At 35.8% G+C, this 19,070-nt stretch overlaps 1 protein-coding gene across 6 annotated transcripts in view; it reads right to left on the reverse strand.

Moving 5' to 3' along the window:
- The window catches only part of PHKB (phosphorylase kinase regulatory subunit beta), an 80,089-nt gene that overhangs the window by 43,085 nt on the left and 17,934 nt on the right, over positions 1 to 19,070 (reverse strand). For all 6 annotated transcript variants that reach the window (XM_055726812.1, XM_055726814.1, XM_055726818.1 and 3 more), the window contains 4 exons: positions 17,297 to 17,377; positions 13,739 to 13,854; positions 6,447 to 6,510; positions 1,108 to 1,203 (listed from right to left, as the gene is read on the reverse strand). In XM_055726812.1, the coding sequence (XP_055582787.1) occupies positions 1,108 to 1,203; positions 6,447 to 6,510; positions 13,739 to 13,854; positions 17,297 to 17,377 (357 nt within the window). The remainder of the gene's footprint in view (positions 1 to 1,107; positions 1,204 to 6,446; positions 6,511 to 13,738; positions 13,855 to 17,296; positions 17,378 to 19,070) is intronic.

The raw sequence follows: 19,070 nt of genomic DNA on the forward strand, positions 1-19,070 counted from the left end.
TCAAGAACCATGTGCAACATCATGAATTAAAAGCACAAGAAAAATTACTAATTAGTGCATCACCACTACAAGTTAAGCTTACAGAAACACAAAAAAATAGTTTTACATTGTAATTCTTGTCACACAGTTTTGTTATTACTTTCTGCTGATACATTTTAAGTACCATATTTTTGCCAATATAATTGATGTGCACCCATAATAGGAAAAAAAAGCCCCCACAAAGATTTCTTCTAGAGCATAAGTAACTTACGAAACCAGCTTCTGCTGGAATATTTCAAGTCTTCAGCAAATAACAAACTCAAAGAGTTCTAAAAGACCGTTAGGCTACAAAAAAGTAGCTGACAGTGCCTTTTATTTTAATTATCCAGTATTACAACTCTGCTATAATTCTTCTATACAATGAGTAAACTATTAATGTCGAAGATTAATAGTCTGTTTCATGAACAAAAATGCTATTATATCCCTGAATGAACTAAAAAGCAGAACTCAGTTATCACACATTTTAAATTACTGATTTTCAAAAACCAAATTTACTTTTGATGCTAGTACTGAAGTAGATATTTTTTAAATTAACTTATACTTATGTCACTTAGAATTACTCACTGATAAATAACTCATTTGCAACAGTAGCTTATAGTAACAAAAAATCCTCCATATTCAGCAATTTATGATAAGCCAACCTTAAAAGCTTCTTTTGTAGACAAAAGAATGAATTAAAGCTAAAACAAACGTTTTCAAAAATGCAAGCACTGACTGCATAGTGGAAACTAGGACAAAAGAAAAACAATCAACAAGTCTGCAAACCCTGCCTGACTTACGACTGCGGTTCATTACTATTCTAAATTTTATTTTGAACTTGTTTAGGAAGCTACTAACAGGCTACCATTTTAGCTTAAATATTCATAAAATAAAGAATGCCATCATAATTCCATGTCAGAGAAACAACTGTATCACAGTGACATTTAAGAACCAAAAATTGAACATTTTCCCAGCAAATTCCCATCTTCATTAAACAGAACATAACGGCCATCACAGAACTAAGAATTATGTTCATACCCATTTATTTTCTCCACACTCTGTTGAGGTGAATTTAACTTAATTACTTACATGAGACCTTGACTCTCGGGGTAGCAAAGAACAGAGAGTCTGTCTGTTACGGTTATGGGCGTCAAAATCCACAAATATAACAGACCAAGAGCAGCCCTGTGAACAGAACATTGTATTTATTTAAGGGAAGGGAAGAAGGGTTCACATATCCTGGTAAAACTAACTGGTTCTTTGTTTTATTCTGGTTACGCTGTAATGGTCTGGCAGCTGGGAATTTAGATCAGAAAACATAACACAACACCAAGCTGAAAACATTTTGAATTTTCAAATGTACTTAAATATAGCCAAAATTAGGTGGGTTTATATACTACTGATTATGTAGTTTACAATTCATCCAAGCTAGGAACGCTTCCATTAATTTCTGAGGAATGACAACTGTATTATGGACAAACAAAAAAGCAGGTGTCCCTCCCTGTGCCTTCAGGGGATGTTCCAAATAGTGATGCAAAATGTTTTATTACAAGTCAGTTCGAACACAACTCAGTGGACATTCACCGGAGGTACTGCTTTGGAAAAGGACTTGCATAGCAAATAAAAATGACCTGCTTTTCAGCTACTCTGTATTATCCACACCTGCTCCTTAGCAAAACACATTTCCTGGTAAAACTGTAATTTTACACTGTACCTCTCTGTCAGCTTTTTGATACTTCCTAACACACTCAGAAAAATTCCCATAGCTGCAATACTGTTTAAACAGAATCAACAGCATTTAAAAGTATTATCAGTAGGCAATTTCTAAGAAACTCATGCAGCTTGTTAATTAATGAATGGATATCTTCATATATGTTGTAATTGGTAATGAATCTCAGTATCATTGTCCCATTGGAAGACACATTCAACAGTGAACTCATTCCGTTACTGTCATAAATACCACAGCGCAAGTTTTCATAAATTCACCAAATTTCTCCTAAAAAGCAGTTAGTTTCTTCGGTATGCTATTCTCTTAGGAAGACTGTTCCAGAACGTACCCTCCCTAATGGTTAAGAACTTGAATTTCCAACTGAATTTGTACATAACCATCCTTCCTTTTCTGCCAGGACCAGCATGCATTCATTTGCCCTTCCAAACAACTGAGGGTTTTCCTTACCCTTTAGCTGCCCTCTAATTATACATACATAGCTATCGCACAAATGCTAAGCTTTTGCTTTCCTCGTGAAAAACAATCTCTTTTCTTAATCATTCTAGCAAGATATACTGAACAGTGCAGAGATAAGAATGTTCACAAATAATCACATTTGCTTTGATGATTTGTTATTCTACTTTCTTCTTAGTCCAGATTCTGATTATTAACAAATTTCTAAAGTCATCTACAAACTCTGAACACAATTTGTCTACATGTGTGAATGTACAGTTTCAAAATCTGTGCAGACTAATCTGCATTTCATAAAACTGCAAGCATCTTGTTTTACAAATGAACTAATTTTCACTTCTCTAAAGATTGTGAAGGTCTCTAGTAAGGACACCTTACAAAGGCTTGATTATTTTTATTTTTTTTTAACATTTATTTTTTTCCAAGCTAATATAGGGCATGCATCTCATAGACGAACAATTGCTTATACTGTTACTAGGTCAGACTTGAAATGGTGTTCCATCCTGTCTCTAGCAATTCCATTTTAGCGCATACATGCATGCACCATGCGCTTAATTCATTAGTTCATTAACTCTCATTGTCAGTAAACGCACATCCTCTTATGTAGGTTTTTTTTCCGATATTAGTTTTTTCTAAAAGATATTGTAGCTAAAATGGAATTCTCACATAAACGATACAAATTCTAAGCTATTTGTACTCTGCAATACTCTGAAACAAGATGTTTGGGTTAACCATACCAAGCCCACAGAAAGATGAAATAAGTTACAATTGTTTAAATAGTGATGATTCTAATGTGATTAAGTAAAAGCATAAACCAAAATGCAATCAGCTCACACTGCATCCTTGAATGGAGGGGGGGGGGGGGGCAGGGAGGGGAGGGGAGAAATTAAAAAAAAGAAAGAAAAAAAAAGCCAGGCCCACTTTTACTGTTCTTCCATACAAAATTCAACAGAACTTAAGACAATAAAATGATTTTGGGATCTGGCTACAATCAATGCACAGTTAAGGATTATAATGGAATTCTTATGCAAGTGTCATACATATTAACTACTTCATATAACTATTGTTTCAGAGATATACAATATATTGGGAATAACTTTAAGAAATCTAGCATAGGCTATAAAGCAAAGTAATGAGAAACTAAATAGCTTATGCTATATTAAAAATTCTCATCTTCTCGTGTAAATAAATCTTTTACTGAGGGAACATTAGCATTACAGCTTGACTGCATTTTTATGCCTATAACTAACTGCCACTTTTTATGAAATACTTCTGGTATGATGGAGATGAAAATGAACCGCATTTAAAAACCATGAATTAACTCGTTTTTACATTAAAGGACTTAAAATTCAGATTAAACAAAAAGCCAATCGTTTTTCAGTTCGTAATTGTTCCTTATTTTATCCGGCACCTAGAAAGCATAGCAAAGGATGCATTAAAAATATTTGAACATCAATTAAGCAATGCTTTGCTATAGAATTAGTAGTATGATTTCTTAGAGAAATGCGTTCTCTTTTAATGCTTTCTAGAATTCGGGCAGGGAGGGAAGGAACAGTTGTAACGTATCAATATTAAGTGACCTTTATTTTGCCTTCTCTGGGTGCATCCACAAACACCCAAGACGACTGCCCCATCATGATCTACTCAAAGACAGGTAACACACATGCCTGAGAGCACAGCCACAACATTACTTATTTATATTTATTAGTCTCTTCCAGCATCCACAGTGTGAGTGGAAAAATCTGCATGGCAAGGCTGAGCAGTCTGTCGTCCCCCGCAATGATTTATGCAGGTTGCACTGGTGTCGTTGCAGGTGCAAACAAGTTTCTCCTGAGGGGCTCAGCAGGATTTCTCAAAGCTATTGGAACACAGCTGGAGCTAAGCACAAAGGCAAACTCTGCTGCAGACTGAAGGTCAAAATGGTTTCTGTTTATGCTAAATGTATTGGAAATAAACTCTCAAAGCATTTAAACTGGTTTTGCTTCAGCAATTTATTCATCCATTTCAGAATGTAGTAAAAAATCATTAAGAAAAACCACAAGGAAACCCGTATCCCATTTACTGGTGCTTGAGACAGTTGGAAAGGTAAAGATTGTAGATAAATGTTTTTACATGTGCACTGTCAGGATCTCAGGAATGTCTGATCATTAAGATCCCTAGTAACTCCTAGTTCTTAATGTATCACACCAGCTTTTAAAATGTACATGAAGTAAACCAAAACTAGACCAAATGGCTAAGCCTTTTTGGAACAGCGTGTTTGTGTATGCATAAAAAGCACTTTCATACTTCTCCACTCATAGCCGAAGAGCCATCAGCGTTTCCTGAGGAGTGGATTCTAAACAGAACAAATCTAGTGTACTACAGTACGAGTACAAATATACAGATTAAAATAATAATTAAAAAAAGATATCACAAAAAAACCCCACCCAAAACCCCACCACAAATAGATACCCACAAAAACGGTAATGGATGCCGAAGTCTACCAGGTCAGAGATCCCAGTTTAGGAGGCTCTCCTGGTTTTTGCCACAAGACAAAGGAGGGTCTAATACTAGTAAGCGTATAGCTTTCCCTCAGTAATTAAGATTGGTTCATAGATAGTAAGCAACTGACATTGATGCACAATTTATAACAAACTGTAACATATTTTTCATCCCAGGCATCCAAATAGCTCTAAGAAGTTTTAATTCAACAGTTGCTTTTATATGAAGAAGCTGTAAGGAAGAACTTTTTATCCAATAATGCTAATAATTATTTTATATGACCATTTCAATCCATACCTTCCATTTTACGAATAGAAAAAAGGAGACACAAATAACCAAGAATGTTTTCATAAATAAACAGTACAGAAAGGAGCCTGGAATATAATTTAGACTGTATCCCAATCACATCTTTATAGCTGACCTAGCTTACGCTCATTAGCTCACACAAAGAGCACCTGAGAATTCCCCTTACTCATCATTTACCATTTTACCACTTATAAATTCTCTCCTTTGTACTATTTTCTTTATAGCAAACCAGTGCATTTAAACAAGTTTCTCAACACTGAATGTGTAAAACGGACAAGTATTACAATCTGGGAGTCAACTTCATCTGACTTACAAGACAAAAGGAGAGCACAGGTAATACAGAAAGAGAGGAAAAAAACCCCAAACATTCCTACCTTGAAGCCAGCAAGAGTATACAGAAACTTTACTCCAAGAAATATACAAATAGTATTTCAAGCCAAGTTCATAATATAAAATTATCAAAACTCAAAAGGATCATACACTGCCTAACTTCAGGGAAAAAATGCATAAAAATATGCTACTCATGTAAAACACAGGTCATTTTTTTTAAACTAAGTTTCAAATGTTACTCAACCCTAAGAAAAGATAAAGCGTATTTCACCAATTAATGCGTAAGGCACACTGACTTAAGGTACACTTTGCTCACCGCCTTGTGACCAGCCTCTCCTCCCCTCCACACAACCCACAGACCAAACTCACCGGTAAGCCTTGTAACTCTTTCTACACGCACTTAATGCTACCCAGTTTCTTTTTAGCCGCACTCCTACCCTTCATTGCCACTCATTAGTAACACTATACCTTGATGATGACACATCTCTTCCATTTGTACATTTTCTAGATCATTAATCTGGAAAAGTACTTTTTTATTTTAGCTACAGACCACTGTAGGTATAACATCTAAACAAAGATGCACGCAGAAGGGGAATACAAGTCAGAGAGAAAAATCTAAGAAGAGGCTTGCTCGCTTAGTTGACCCAAGCCATGTGAAAGGATGGGGAAAAAAAAGATTTTACCACCACGCAACATACTGAAATCCAAAACCAGTAAAGCAGTGGCACCATGTACATGTAGCTGGTTTAAAGTCTTGATCAAAAGCCACGCGAAGGAAGAAGACAGAAATAAGATAATGCTTGTAGATTGAAGTATACGGTATTGCGATCCACGGATACAGTACTGAAACAAAAACCTTTTTGGGCAACAAAGTACTTTTTCAGAGGAAGCTGCAAGTGTTTTAATTTATTTTATTAAGAAGAAAAAAAATATCTTTGTAGTAAGGGCACCAGTGAGTTTATCAGACGAATTCTGTACTTGTAAACAGGAGAAGTCAGTTTGCAAACTAACATTTTTTTAAAGCTGGAATCTAACAAACTGTGCTAGATATTTCTAAATATCCTCTGACCCACAGCATAAATCATTACTGAAAAAAAAAAAAATATGGAGAAAAACCAAACATTTTTATTACCTGACTTCCAAAGAGATTGAAACCATTAATTGCTTCTAAAGCTGCTTTTGCCAACCCCACGGAGCTGTGGAGAAAACAAAATGACAAGAAAAAAGACAGAGAGGTATCATAATTCAAGACTAGACTAAAATTTAGCACATTTGACAGCTTTCAGAGCTATGATCTTTTCTTATTTTGAGTTTCGTGCTTAACCTTGATGTTAATAAAATGATGATGCAGCAAATTTGGGATTGTTTGGTGGTAGGTTGTTTTTTCGGGGTGTTTGTTTTTTTTTTAAAAAAAATACTTCTCAGCATTTTTGTTTGTCTTTTTATGTCAGAGACCATCTGGAAAAAGCACTTCTGCTCTCACCTTGGTACCAGACATCTGGCATTATATATTTCAAGGTCTTGCAAAGAGTGTATTATCAGAGGATTTACTTCAGCACAATTTTTCAACCCAGCTCTCAAGCATTGAATTTTAAAAGACTAATTTCTGACTAGCTGTTGATATAATAAAAGAATTCATCGATCTGTATTCAGAAAAGGAGGATTTTCTGCTCTCAACCATATACTGAAATGTCTTTTATTTCACTTACTCCATGAGCAGTATCCATCACAAAGAAAACAAGACCCACAAAAACCACCGAGAAGCTTTCAAGTTAGCAAGTTCATCTTTAAAGACATTAAGCACTAAAGTCACTAATTATTATATAATTTTAAAATAAAATTATGCAGTAAAATATGATTTATTACCGATTATGAAAATTATGCAGTACATATAAAAATACACACAAGACTTTCACAAGGCCTTTTCATAAATAAAGTCATCTTATATTTCCTTTGTATTTTAAAAAGTATTCCCTCTCAATGCACACATGCTTTTGATGATTTATTTTTTTTTAAGTAAAGCTCAAGTTAAGCTAATAGACATCTACACACATTTGACAGGTTTATATGAAATTTGAAGAATGACAGAAAGCAAGTTTCTGAATTATTGTTTTAAAGAATACATACTTATAGATAGGCCAACGTCACATGGGTCCATTCAACTGCAGGACAGAGCTAAGTATTAACATACACATAAAATGCTAACTTTTTGTACATGGATTCCAAAATTCTAGGTGTTAAGGTCACAGGGCATCAAAAAGTAAAATATTAAAATGCGCTAGTTCCCAAGAGTGTTAAGACTTTAAAAACCCTGTTCTGTAACGCTACCAGATTTCTGACAGTGCTACTATCGAATGCAAGCACTCCCAGTCGGGAAAGCCCTCTGCACTGGTATAGGAACTGGAAATCCCAAGCAGCCTAGCTAATAAAGCACACGCCTTTCACATCCCCTGAGGCGATCTGGCAAAACAGATTCAGAGCATCCATTAAAACAAAGCCTAGTGTAATTCTCCCAACTTTATTCATAAGCCTAAAACTTCCCATGACGCCCTTGTCTCCACTTAGCTACAACGCCCCTGACCAATGTGCCTTTACCTGTCTCTGCCACATTTCTATATAAACTGCAATACTGATGTATTGATTTCATTGACACCCCATATGCTATCCCTAAATGTCTGTCCCAGTCTTGTAGCTCCTCCTTCAGAAGCTCCTCCTTCTTTCTTCCTAACTGCCCATTCCTTTAAATAGGAGCTCAGCTTTCCAACTAGTTTATAATAAATCTGAAGTATTTTTAGTCAAGAAATGACAATAAATGAGACAATAGAAGACAGGAGAATAACAGGAAAGTATAGATGTCTACCTCGCTATCTTTAAAAAAGTCAGCAAATCTGAAGATATAATGCAAAAGACTGAAAAAGGAAAAAGCAGAATGAATCAGGCTGACATGACAAAAGGTTCAGTTATAAAAAGACCATAAGGGTAAACAAAAGTGACAGAACATAGTACAAGGACATAGATCAACACTGCAGGAAGAATGTCTCCAACCTTAGCAAGATAAAAATCAGTGGAAAGAAGAACTGAAAGGTTCATCTTTCCATAAAGCCTTTCCCTATAAGGGAGAGGAAGTTGTTGACACTGTCCTCAGCTACCATTTAGATGCAGCTAGCCTGTTTTTTCCAACTGGGCACAACACACAAACATGGAGAAAAACAAAAAACCCTAAATACACACACACACAAAAACACCCCACAAAACCAACTGAAACAAAAGAACAACTCTCCAACATTGACACTGCTACATATACATGCTTGAAAAGTCTGAAGTGTAAGAACTGGAAACAGTCTGGGAAAAATAGAATGTACCAATTAATTTAACAGTTCATTTATTAGCACAGTAATTCCTTGAAATACGCTATTAAAAAAAAATAAAAAAGGTGTTATAAGTTTATATCCTTTTTTTCTCTAAAACTGATTATTCACTTGGCCAACCACATCTTCCTTTTTCTTGCCGTCTTTTGTTTGGGATAAAAATTACACAGTACTGCCAAACAAGAGACAGAAAATAAAAAATAAAAAATGGGTTTTCAGAGGATCCATGTGCCCAGATACCATAAGAACAATGCTGGCACAGAGAGAAGTCATGACTGTAAGAAATGAAAGCACCCTTCAAAGTCTGAGAGCCGCACTACTTGCAGAGAAATGGTAAAATTAACAACAGTTAGGAATATGTAATTGCTCAACAAAACAGCCCCAGATTCTTTGTCTATAAAAATAATTGAAGAAGCAACACTGAGTTAGAAAAAATATTCAGAAAATAATCACTAATAATCCCCAACTTCCATATAAGAGGAGTTGTGATAGCATTGACAAACAACTGCACTCTCCGGCCCAAAAACATTACAGCAACCAAACCATCAAAACACTGCCAGCAGGGCTTGTGCTTTAACCTTTATTCTCCTATGCTCCATGCAGCACCCTGGGATCAGAGCAAACTTTTTACCTTACTGTAAACAAACTGATTTGTACTATTTATTAATGTAAAATGTCAAATGTTTATTTAAGTAATCCATATTTTAAAGATGGGATCTGATTATGATTACACAGAAAATTCTGAAAATAAATTCAGTGCAGAGTTATCAGACACCGATTTCAGACTCTAGCATTCTTTTTAACTATTACCAACAGGTTTACAAACCTCCACCTTTCTTTCTGAAACATTGCCAGCAATAGTACTTATGGGATTTAATTCTAATTGGTTCAACAAGAGAAAGCTGATTAGGTTAACTAAGTTCTGCTCTGAGCAGCTGTCATCAAACAGTGGTGAAATCCCTCAGTTCTGTATCTTCTGCTGATTAAAGCTTTTGATACTGGAGAATGCGAGGAAGGAATAAACTGAACTCAGAAGTGTTGTGAATATAATTATTTTTCTGGCTTTGTTCCAAATACCTAAACAAAAAAGTAATTGTTCTAACAATTCTCTATTTTAATTATCACCTAGCAACTGATCAAACAAATTGGCGTGATGACTCAGAACAGAACTTTTCATAGGAGTTATGTATTATTACCAAACTGCATACATAGAAAATCAGGTAAAACCTGCACACTGAAACCTGTATCACATGTTAAAATCTCATATTCTTCTTCTCCCTTCCAAACAGCACTGCTAATACCCACAGTCAGGTGTTTTTAGAGCAGGAAAGAAGGCTACTGACAAAAGGTAGTGAAGTAATAGTTGTTTAACGGCAAAAACTGCTGGTATTCAGGTAATGTAAAACTACCTACTCCATCCACAAAACAGGATGATACTGCTTGAAAAAAATATTACGACAAACATGGATGCCTTCCTTGAAATAGTTTCTATTTTACGTAGTCATTATTTTACAGTGAGAATAATACTCACTGTAATTGATCAGTATTTTTATACCTCTAGTTATTCAAAGCCCCAGGAGATTTCAGTACTCTCACAAATATTACTTGCAAATGAAAATATAAAGGGCTCAACATTCAAATACTGCTTTCTTTTCCCATAATGTACCATGATATATCACGCATTCCCCTCACCATACACACAAGTACTACTTAGATTACTAGAAGCTTCACGGGTAACTGACAGAAGGAAGTTACTTAAAAAAAGAGAACAGCTGTAGAATCAAGGATGGCTTCAGAAGACTGAACAATCACCCAGCACGACACACTTCAGAACTATGATTACACTTCAGACACTTGTTTCATTCCTACTGATTAATGCCTTCCTGTTGGACAAAGTAGAAAAAAGATTTTATAATAAACATTATGCTCATGTCTTTCTACAGAAAAACATTCTTCATACTCTGCCTCTTTCAGATTTCCTCTGAAAATTTCACAGGATCATAAAGTCATTGGTTGGAAGGAACACAGAACTCACCTAGTCCACCACGAAATCTCACTTGAACCCAGACATAATAACCAAGACCAATTCAAGTAAACCACAGCCTCATCTAGACAAGTCTCAAAAACCTCCAAGGATGGAGATTCAGAAATGTTTGGGGTGTTTTGGTTTTTTTTTAGTATTCTGCTCTGGTGTTTTATCACGCTTCAAGTTATAAGGTTTTTTTTCTCAGTATCTGTACTGAACCTCCCCAGGTGTAATCTGTTGACCTTACTGTAGCCGCCAAGTATTGTGACTTGTCATGAGTTATCAAAAGCAGTCTTGCAATCATAGTACCATGGGTAACATTTGACCTTGACCCACATTTGGGACAGGGGAAGCTGAGACTAACCTAGAGAAATTACAAAGCATTATTAAATTCACTTAACCATCATTCATAATTCCCAGTAACTTTTAACTGTTAGATTTACCCTTCTCAGTGAACTACCTGAGAGCAAACACTAAAATTTGTATATTCTTAGCAACTGCTAATCAAAACACACCTCAGAGGATACACATCCCTAACCCTCCTCCCATTCACAGTTTCTTGCCTGCATCCAAGAACTGTGCAGTTCAACTGGAACATCATACACACAAGGGATGTTAAAAACACACCACAAAACCAACAAAACAATAAAAAAATCCCACCACAATACTAATAATTTCATAACTAGACAAAACAAAATAGAACAAGGAAGAACAGCACTATAGCAATATAATACCTACACTACAGAGAAGAGCAAGATTGAGGCTCTACAGTCTCAGATTCGGAACATGAAGACAGTGCACGTCAGCAACTTCATTATTCTCACAGTACATATGGGAGATGTCAAAGACATTTTGCAGAGGTACTCAGCAGATGCCAGGAGAACAGCTTGATCAAATGGTTACAGGACAAATTAATTTTTCAGAAGTTGAGCCGTATGTGGAGGGGATCACGCTATAATAAAAGCTGTTCTAAACCTTGCCTTTGAACCAGTAAAAGCCATCAATTTGCATACATCAATGAAGACCTGGTCCACAGAGTGTTTCGCTATTTATCATTTATTAGAAGTGTTTTGAACTGCACTAACATAGGATACCAGGACTGTGTAAAGACTTAAAACATCTGCGTCTTCTAACACAGGCCACAATTTGCAGTTATTATTCACTGACTTCGTGTTATATAACATCATCTTTAAAAAGAAAGCCTCTTTCAATAAAGGACAAGAAACAACTTCCAGTTCTGAAAGCAGACACACTGTATGCAGACTTACAGTGTGTGTGGGTCTGAAAAAAAAGGGCCAGGACTACAGCATATTTAATATTGAAACTTGACTGGTTTGGAGTCCATAATCACGGAAGATATACATACATCACTCGTGACTAGCCCTGATCAGTCATAACCACTTCTTGAATTTTTTTTAATTGTTGTTTTAGAACTCTCTTAGGTAGTCACACTACAATAAGAGCATAACAAAGTAAAGAGACCATTTTAGCGTATCCACGGCTTTCCTCAATAGTATCTAAATACATCTTTTGATGCAGGTTGCTCTTCTGGTTTTTTTCTGAGAACAAGGGAAATTGCCTACTGGCTTCCTACAGTGAAGCTGAGTACCAACATGCACACAAGGAAAGAAAAATAGGGCCAACACCTGTTCCTGATGGCCAAACTCTACTACTTAAATTAGACCCAAGGTCTGCACTTCCTTTTGTGCCAGCTCAACAATCTGTTAAGATTGGCTCAGTCCCTCTCATAAAACTTCACCCTTAGAAAAATCAACCTGTAAATACCAGTCTAGATTAAGACAGGACAACATGCTCATTTCCATCTGGTTAAAATATCTTCGGTTTTCCCTGAAGGAAATTCACATACTGAATAACCAGAATGCTGCAAACAACAGGAGACACAGGAGTTTCAGTGTTCCTTTTGCAAATTTGTACAAGGTGAGATGCTTAAGGAAGAATATGATTCTCTGAGTACTGCTGTAGCCCGGCATTTGAAAATTCTACAGACATAAAAGGAAGGAAAAGCAACAAACTAACAAAGCCAACTACATAGTAACAATTTGGAGTTTTCAGTTCTCATACTGGCACTACAGCTCTACATAAGCCCTGAAAAAAAAAATCATACCTTTTTAATATACAAAATTATGTTTTTTGCTTCAGTGATGTGTAATTCTATTTATATGTTAAACTACACGGCTGTATGTGAACTAAGAAAAATTATTTCATTCTGAAATGAGAACACACATTCTTTTGGAAACATCAAAGACTGGAAGAAACACATGTATTACTTGCAAGTCCACGATAATGATGATGATACTTTAAAAATCCTGAGATATTCAAGCAATAGCCATTTTCATGATCAATGAAAACTACCAAGTCAAGAAGTGAAGAAAACAATAGTAACAGCAGAAAAAGCAAGTTGTCAGGTAACAGATTTCATCCTTCAAGACAGACAACATGTGAGCAATTCCACTGAACTGGACCACTCTGATATCAAAATGTTAAAAACATTCCTAACTGTCCCACAGGACAGGGGTCAGAACACCTGGTTACTCGCAGCATCTGAAGAACCTGGAAAGGAACTTGTGCACTAAGCTATCCTCTAGTGTCCAGCATCTTCCTCCCAGTATGGCAGAGATGAGAAAATGATTCAACTCATTGAACTCATGATTCAACACCTCCTTAAATCAAGGTATTCCTAAACATATTTGTGAATCCAGTATACTGCACAATCTTCCAGAGCCTGAACTGCTCTGAATACAATTTTCAGAACTATATGCATGCAGCTGCACATAATTATTGGAATATGAATACTCAAATAGCTAAGCATCTATGTGGTTATTTCAGCATGCACATGATGATGAAATGATGTTCACACTTTCCCAAAATACATCTCTCAGTCTTTAGAGAACCTTAATTTAGTGCAAACAGTATTTTAATGCATTATTATTTTTAACTCATCCCATGAATTCTTTTTGTACATATCCCATTTACTTGCTTTGATTGAAAGAGCTACACTGGCTCACATACCTTGAATGCAGCTCTGGACTCCCATTGTTGTATTTACTTCCTCTTTCCCAGACACCAAAATCTGGTACACGATAGGATCTTTCCACACAGAACACAAGATTTTGAATGAAGGACACCTATAGGAAAGAAAGAAAGAAAACTAACTGAAGGAAAATGAAAAAATAAACAGAAGGAAATAAGCTTTCAAAAAGACAAACTTGGTTTTCCTCAGCCATCATAATTGTGCCTTCCATCCTCCCCGCCCTCGCCCCAGGTAGTGATGTTCCCAAATTCAGATATTCTCTTTAAAACCAGCTTTTAATCAACAAAATATTAAGAGCTATCCCAAATTAGGTGATGATGTGATTTATTCCTAGAAAGAGAGGTGACAATGTGATTTTGTTCCTACAATGCACGGGTAAAAATGATTTCATATTTGAAGAGCTCCAAAAAGGTGTCATTTTGATCTTTTTAAAAGAATTTGTCCTAAAAACAACATCAGAAAGCAAAAAGAAATTAAATCCTGCAAGATCAAGACACAGAAGTCTTGGCGCTCTTTCTTAGTTCATTTTAAAAGAACTGATATGCTGAAGTACTATTATATTAGCTCCAGATAATACGTACTTCAGGCAGATTTAAACACACTCCTCTATAAACACAAATAAAACTCTGAACCAATTCATTATAACTAAAATCTCCTCTTGGATCAACATATTTCAACTGAATACTAACTTATTTAAGGGTATTTTAAGATATTTCAGGTGGGGATTTACTTAAGCAGGTACTTTTCCTCATTTACACTGTTGAAGAGAGACATTTGGAGTCGCTTGATTGTATAAAAGTTAAATTGATGATAAAATTTCACTTCAAAGAGCCCACAGATTAGAATTCATTAACCACAAACACCAGATTTACACTGGTTCATCCACCAAAGTAGTGATTTCATCCCCACCCATCCACAATATTCTATTTTGGGATAGAGGGAAAAGAGAATATTGCAATGGCTATAAACACAACCATATTAAGAGAACTACAGAGGAGGATCCGCTCTACTACAGTCAAGTGATATTTTATTTTTTTTAATGAGCTATGAGATAAAAAAAAAATCTTTTACTGAAAGGTGTTTGCTTCCATTTTGATCTACCTGCAACCTGCTGTTTTGTCTTTTTCATTTTTATTTAAATCTTTAAAAGTTACTATTTCAGATACCCTCTTTAGGCTAATACAAGTCCCTCAGCAACATACATAATTCTTTGCTTACTTCTCTCTCTCTGTGTTACAGATCTCTGCTAAAATTTCAGTGGGGTACTCATATACAATTATCTGCACACTAAATCTTTTCAGAGCTAGTACTTTCAAGGAAACAGACTGTCCCGCTCTTTACATATGCCCAGTATTATTCATCCCTGTAATTTAGCATTTGGCTGTATTAAAATGAACTTTCTCTGAACGAAGCTTGAATAGCCAGTGATTGAAAGTGTGGCTTCTCCTATCTCTATCAATAACTGAAATTTAGATGCATCATCTAAATGAAGAAGCAAAGAGCGCCACACAAAAATATATAACCGTACCAACGACTTTTGAGCAGTGATGATGTTCAGAACACAAGGGGAACAAAAAAACCGTCAATTACAGATATTTTATGAGACTAACCAAGCAGCAGATTTACAGGATAAAAAGGCAGCAGATAACTAGTTGCAAGCCAGAATCTTCAGAGAGGATTCATTCATATCATGGGCATGTAAATACTGTAACCGAGTCAATGCTAAAGCACTTACAGAAATTATGGATTGTGTGCGTTAAGCTTACTTATCCAGAAGTCAAGCATGTGGAAAGTAAGGTGTAATAAAGAACACACAGCATGGATGACTGCAAATACTAGTGTTCCTTTGGTTTATGTGCAGATAACTGCTCTCAAATTCATTCACTTGCACAATCGTATACTGTTCTCTTTGTTAGGGAAGCAAAGATGCCAGTAAATTAATTTTTCAATTGCAAACAGATGCAACTGGAGGGTAACTCATTGACAGCTGCCATGCCTGACATCAGGCAGCCTAGTACACGATTGCCTCCGAAGCCAAGAGTTCTGTGTACAAACACATCCACGCAGACAGCTTGCCAAGTATCAACCATCTGCCAGCACCTTCCACCGCGCTAGCGCTGGTTCAAAACCCTCTCTGCAAAGGGGAAGAGGCTACCTACATCGTGCAGTGGTGTTACTGGAAAGAAATACCCAACTCAGCGTCTGGGTAGCAGACTGCCGCATCCCCAGTGTTGGCCAATGCCACAATGCTGAGTATTATCTAGACACACAGGAAAACTTGGAAATACCATCATTATGTGCTGTTAATAAGATCTAACCATATACACAATTGCTGAAGCTATATAGAAACTAATCAAATGTACAGGTCTGTGGTAAGATAATCTTAGTATAAATCTCCAGAGTCCACAGATCCTAGGGTACAGCTGCAATGAAAACTCCATTCTGACACTGAAATGGAGAATATCCGCTGGCTAGAGAGTCTATATACATGTATTTTCCTACAGATTCTGTAATTAAATGTAAACATCTGGAGGGTAATATAATTTATAAGTCAAGCTGAGTAAATACATAATTACATACATTTGCCTCCTCACAGACATAAAGGCACTTCAGTGAAAAAATACAGACCTATCACACGATCTAACTAAGCGAGAAAGGAGATAAGCTGCACCATTTACTTCTCTCATTATCTAACGGAAAAACATTAATGAATATGTATATTTTAGAAATATAATGCAAACACACTAGTACTGCAAAAATCTCCCTTTTTTAAAAATGGTAGTGCTCTAAGTGCATTTAAGCTTTTTAAGGCAATACAGCAGCAACTATTAAACAGACCAGAGTACTTTTAAACAAATCCTGATTAAAAAATTGGGAAACCAATAAATAAATATCTGTGCTTTCTGTTCCTATCTCAAAACATAACCTCATTTTAGAGCAGGAGAGCAGACTGTCTGGACGTGACTCGTCCTCAAGTCAAGACCATGGTGACTGTTACTATCTTATTTACAGAACAGTTAACAATCTTACAAGCATCTCTTACCATGATATAAAATTGTTTCATTTTCAATTAAAGACAGAGCAAAAATTCTTAACACCCATATGTATTTGAAGAAAGTCCTTCAGCCTTCCAGAAAATTGACCCTATTGTTTATTATATTGACATTCCAGTGGACAGAATGCACTGACTGACAGTTTGAAAGAAGGTGAAAAGTGAGAACAACATAACCAAAAGTTAATCATACTCACAGACCTTGTAATTCTTGACCTTGTACCTTTCAGAAATAGCAGGGAACTATAAAAGTTTTCAATGTCATGTTACATTCACTCTGTGCATATCTAACACTTTATTAGCTATTAATTTCTTTCACTATCTATTCATTCCATTTATCTTTTCTAACTTCCATTAGAGACAGAGAATATGTGCAGTCTATTTCCAGAACAATTACTTTACAGTCTGTAATTAAATAAAGCCAAGAAAAACACCCCAACAACTTAATAAAGCATGTTTTTTAACATTGGAAATCGATTCGTACCTCATCCGTGTTGTAGATAATCTGCAGCCCCGAAGAGATCATCTCAACCAAATAGAGGAGAAATAACGACAGAGCATTTATCTGAAGTAATTAAAAGACAGCAAGGAAACTATAATTAACTTCACATTTATTGCAGTCAATAAGCAAACAAGCTAAATGTGTATGCACTAACAAAAATGGTCCCACTATCACATCCTTTTGGTTCTTCAAAAACAGTATCCTAATCTACCAATATCCTAGGTGCAACGATGTGGGAACAATCTATAGGAAGAAAAGCCACAAACAAGCACTGTCCTCTAAAACTTCTGCTGCAGCATCATTTTTTAAATTATATGAAACTATGATATTAAAATATTTTTGCTTAGGCATACTGCTTTGACCCACAGGCAATCACTTCAGTCACAAGCTGTTTCATGTTTACATACCTGACAATTCACTAGCCAAGGCGGCAAGTACTATATTAACACATATATAGTACACAGCACACCTAAAAAGCAAATCACTTTAACCCTAACTGGAAATTTAGCATCATCAACTGATAGAGATATAATTACTACATTCAGATATGATTAAACATGTGAAAAACTGTTATTTTGTAGCTGTACACGGCATTTATTATTAACAGTAAGTACCTTCAGCAGCTGTACAGATGAGCATCGAAGTCAATTTATTAATGAATCAAAGAAAACTGCTTTTGTTACGCAGATCTAGTGTAATTGAGGACTTGTACAACTTCAATAGAGAAAGTAAGTGTATCACAATAATTTGCTTCAATGGGCTATAAAACCACAATCTCCATATATTAAATCTAGAGAAACTATCTAGAACAGAAAAACTGGATTCTTATCTGAAACACAGCAGATTAAGAATAAGATCCAAATTCTAAAAACTCCAGGAGACTTAAAGACTGATGATTCCAGTCTCTTAATACAATCTGAAAAGCTCCAGGTACAGTAATAACAGCAGCACAGCTATGTAGTATATTCCATTCTTCCCAACTGAACCACCTCAGTTACTCTGTTTTCTATTGTCTCCACAGAGCTGAAAACCCTCTATTTCTTGAGATCTGCTGATGGCAGAAGGGAATGCACATTCACATTTATGGCAAGGACTGAGGTGACACAAAAACCAGACTGTGACATACAGTGCTTCCCAGGTCCCAATACTGTCTCCTCCCGCAGATGAGATGTGCATTTTCAAGAAGCTTCACACAGAAGTCCAAAATACCAAGTTAGGATAATTCCACAGATAATTTTTTTCAAAGCATACACTTCCTGAATCCAACACGTTTACTGTGCAAACTACTCAAGTGACACTGTCACCATGAAATTAAATAATTATCAACCTACTGTCACTTCTGAATAATTCCACTAGCAATTTCTGAACTAGAAAGAGTTATGGAATGCAAAATAACAAGGTCATGAATGCTAAAAAGGGTCTGAAGGTAAAGAGAATTAAAAAAAGAGAGTAAATCAAGACTTAGGAAAATGAAAGACAATAAAACAATCAATTATGCAACGAATCTGACTAGGAACACCTACACAAAATAGCAAACAACAATTTGTAACTAAGCAAAGCTGTTGACGGCGTACATTAAATCTTCACTATGAATGAAAATTACTCAGACTTATGGAAAATTAAGCTGGGAACATTAATAAAAAAATGTAACAGTCAACGTAAGATTACACTAAATCTGTCACTTTACTGACTACCCCAACATTTTTTTGCCAGGATTATTTATTGACAGCCATCTGTTGGTCTCAAAAAGAAGCAA

The sequence above is a fragment of the Falco cherrug genome, chromosome 14 (genome assembly GCF_023634085.1).
Source record: "Falco cherrug isolate bFalChe1 chromosome 14, bFalChe1.pri, whole genome shotgun sequence".
Lineage (NCBI taxonomy): Eukaryota > Metazoa > Chordata > Aves > Falconiformes > Falconidae > Falco > Falco cherrug.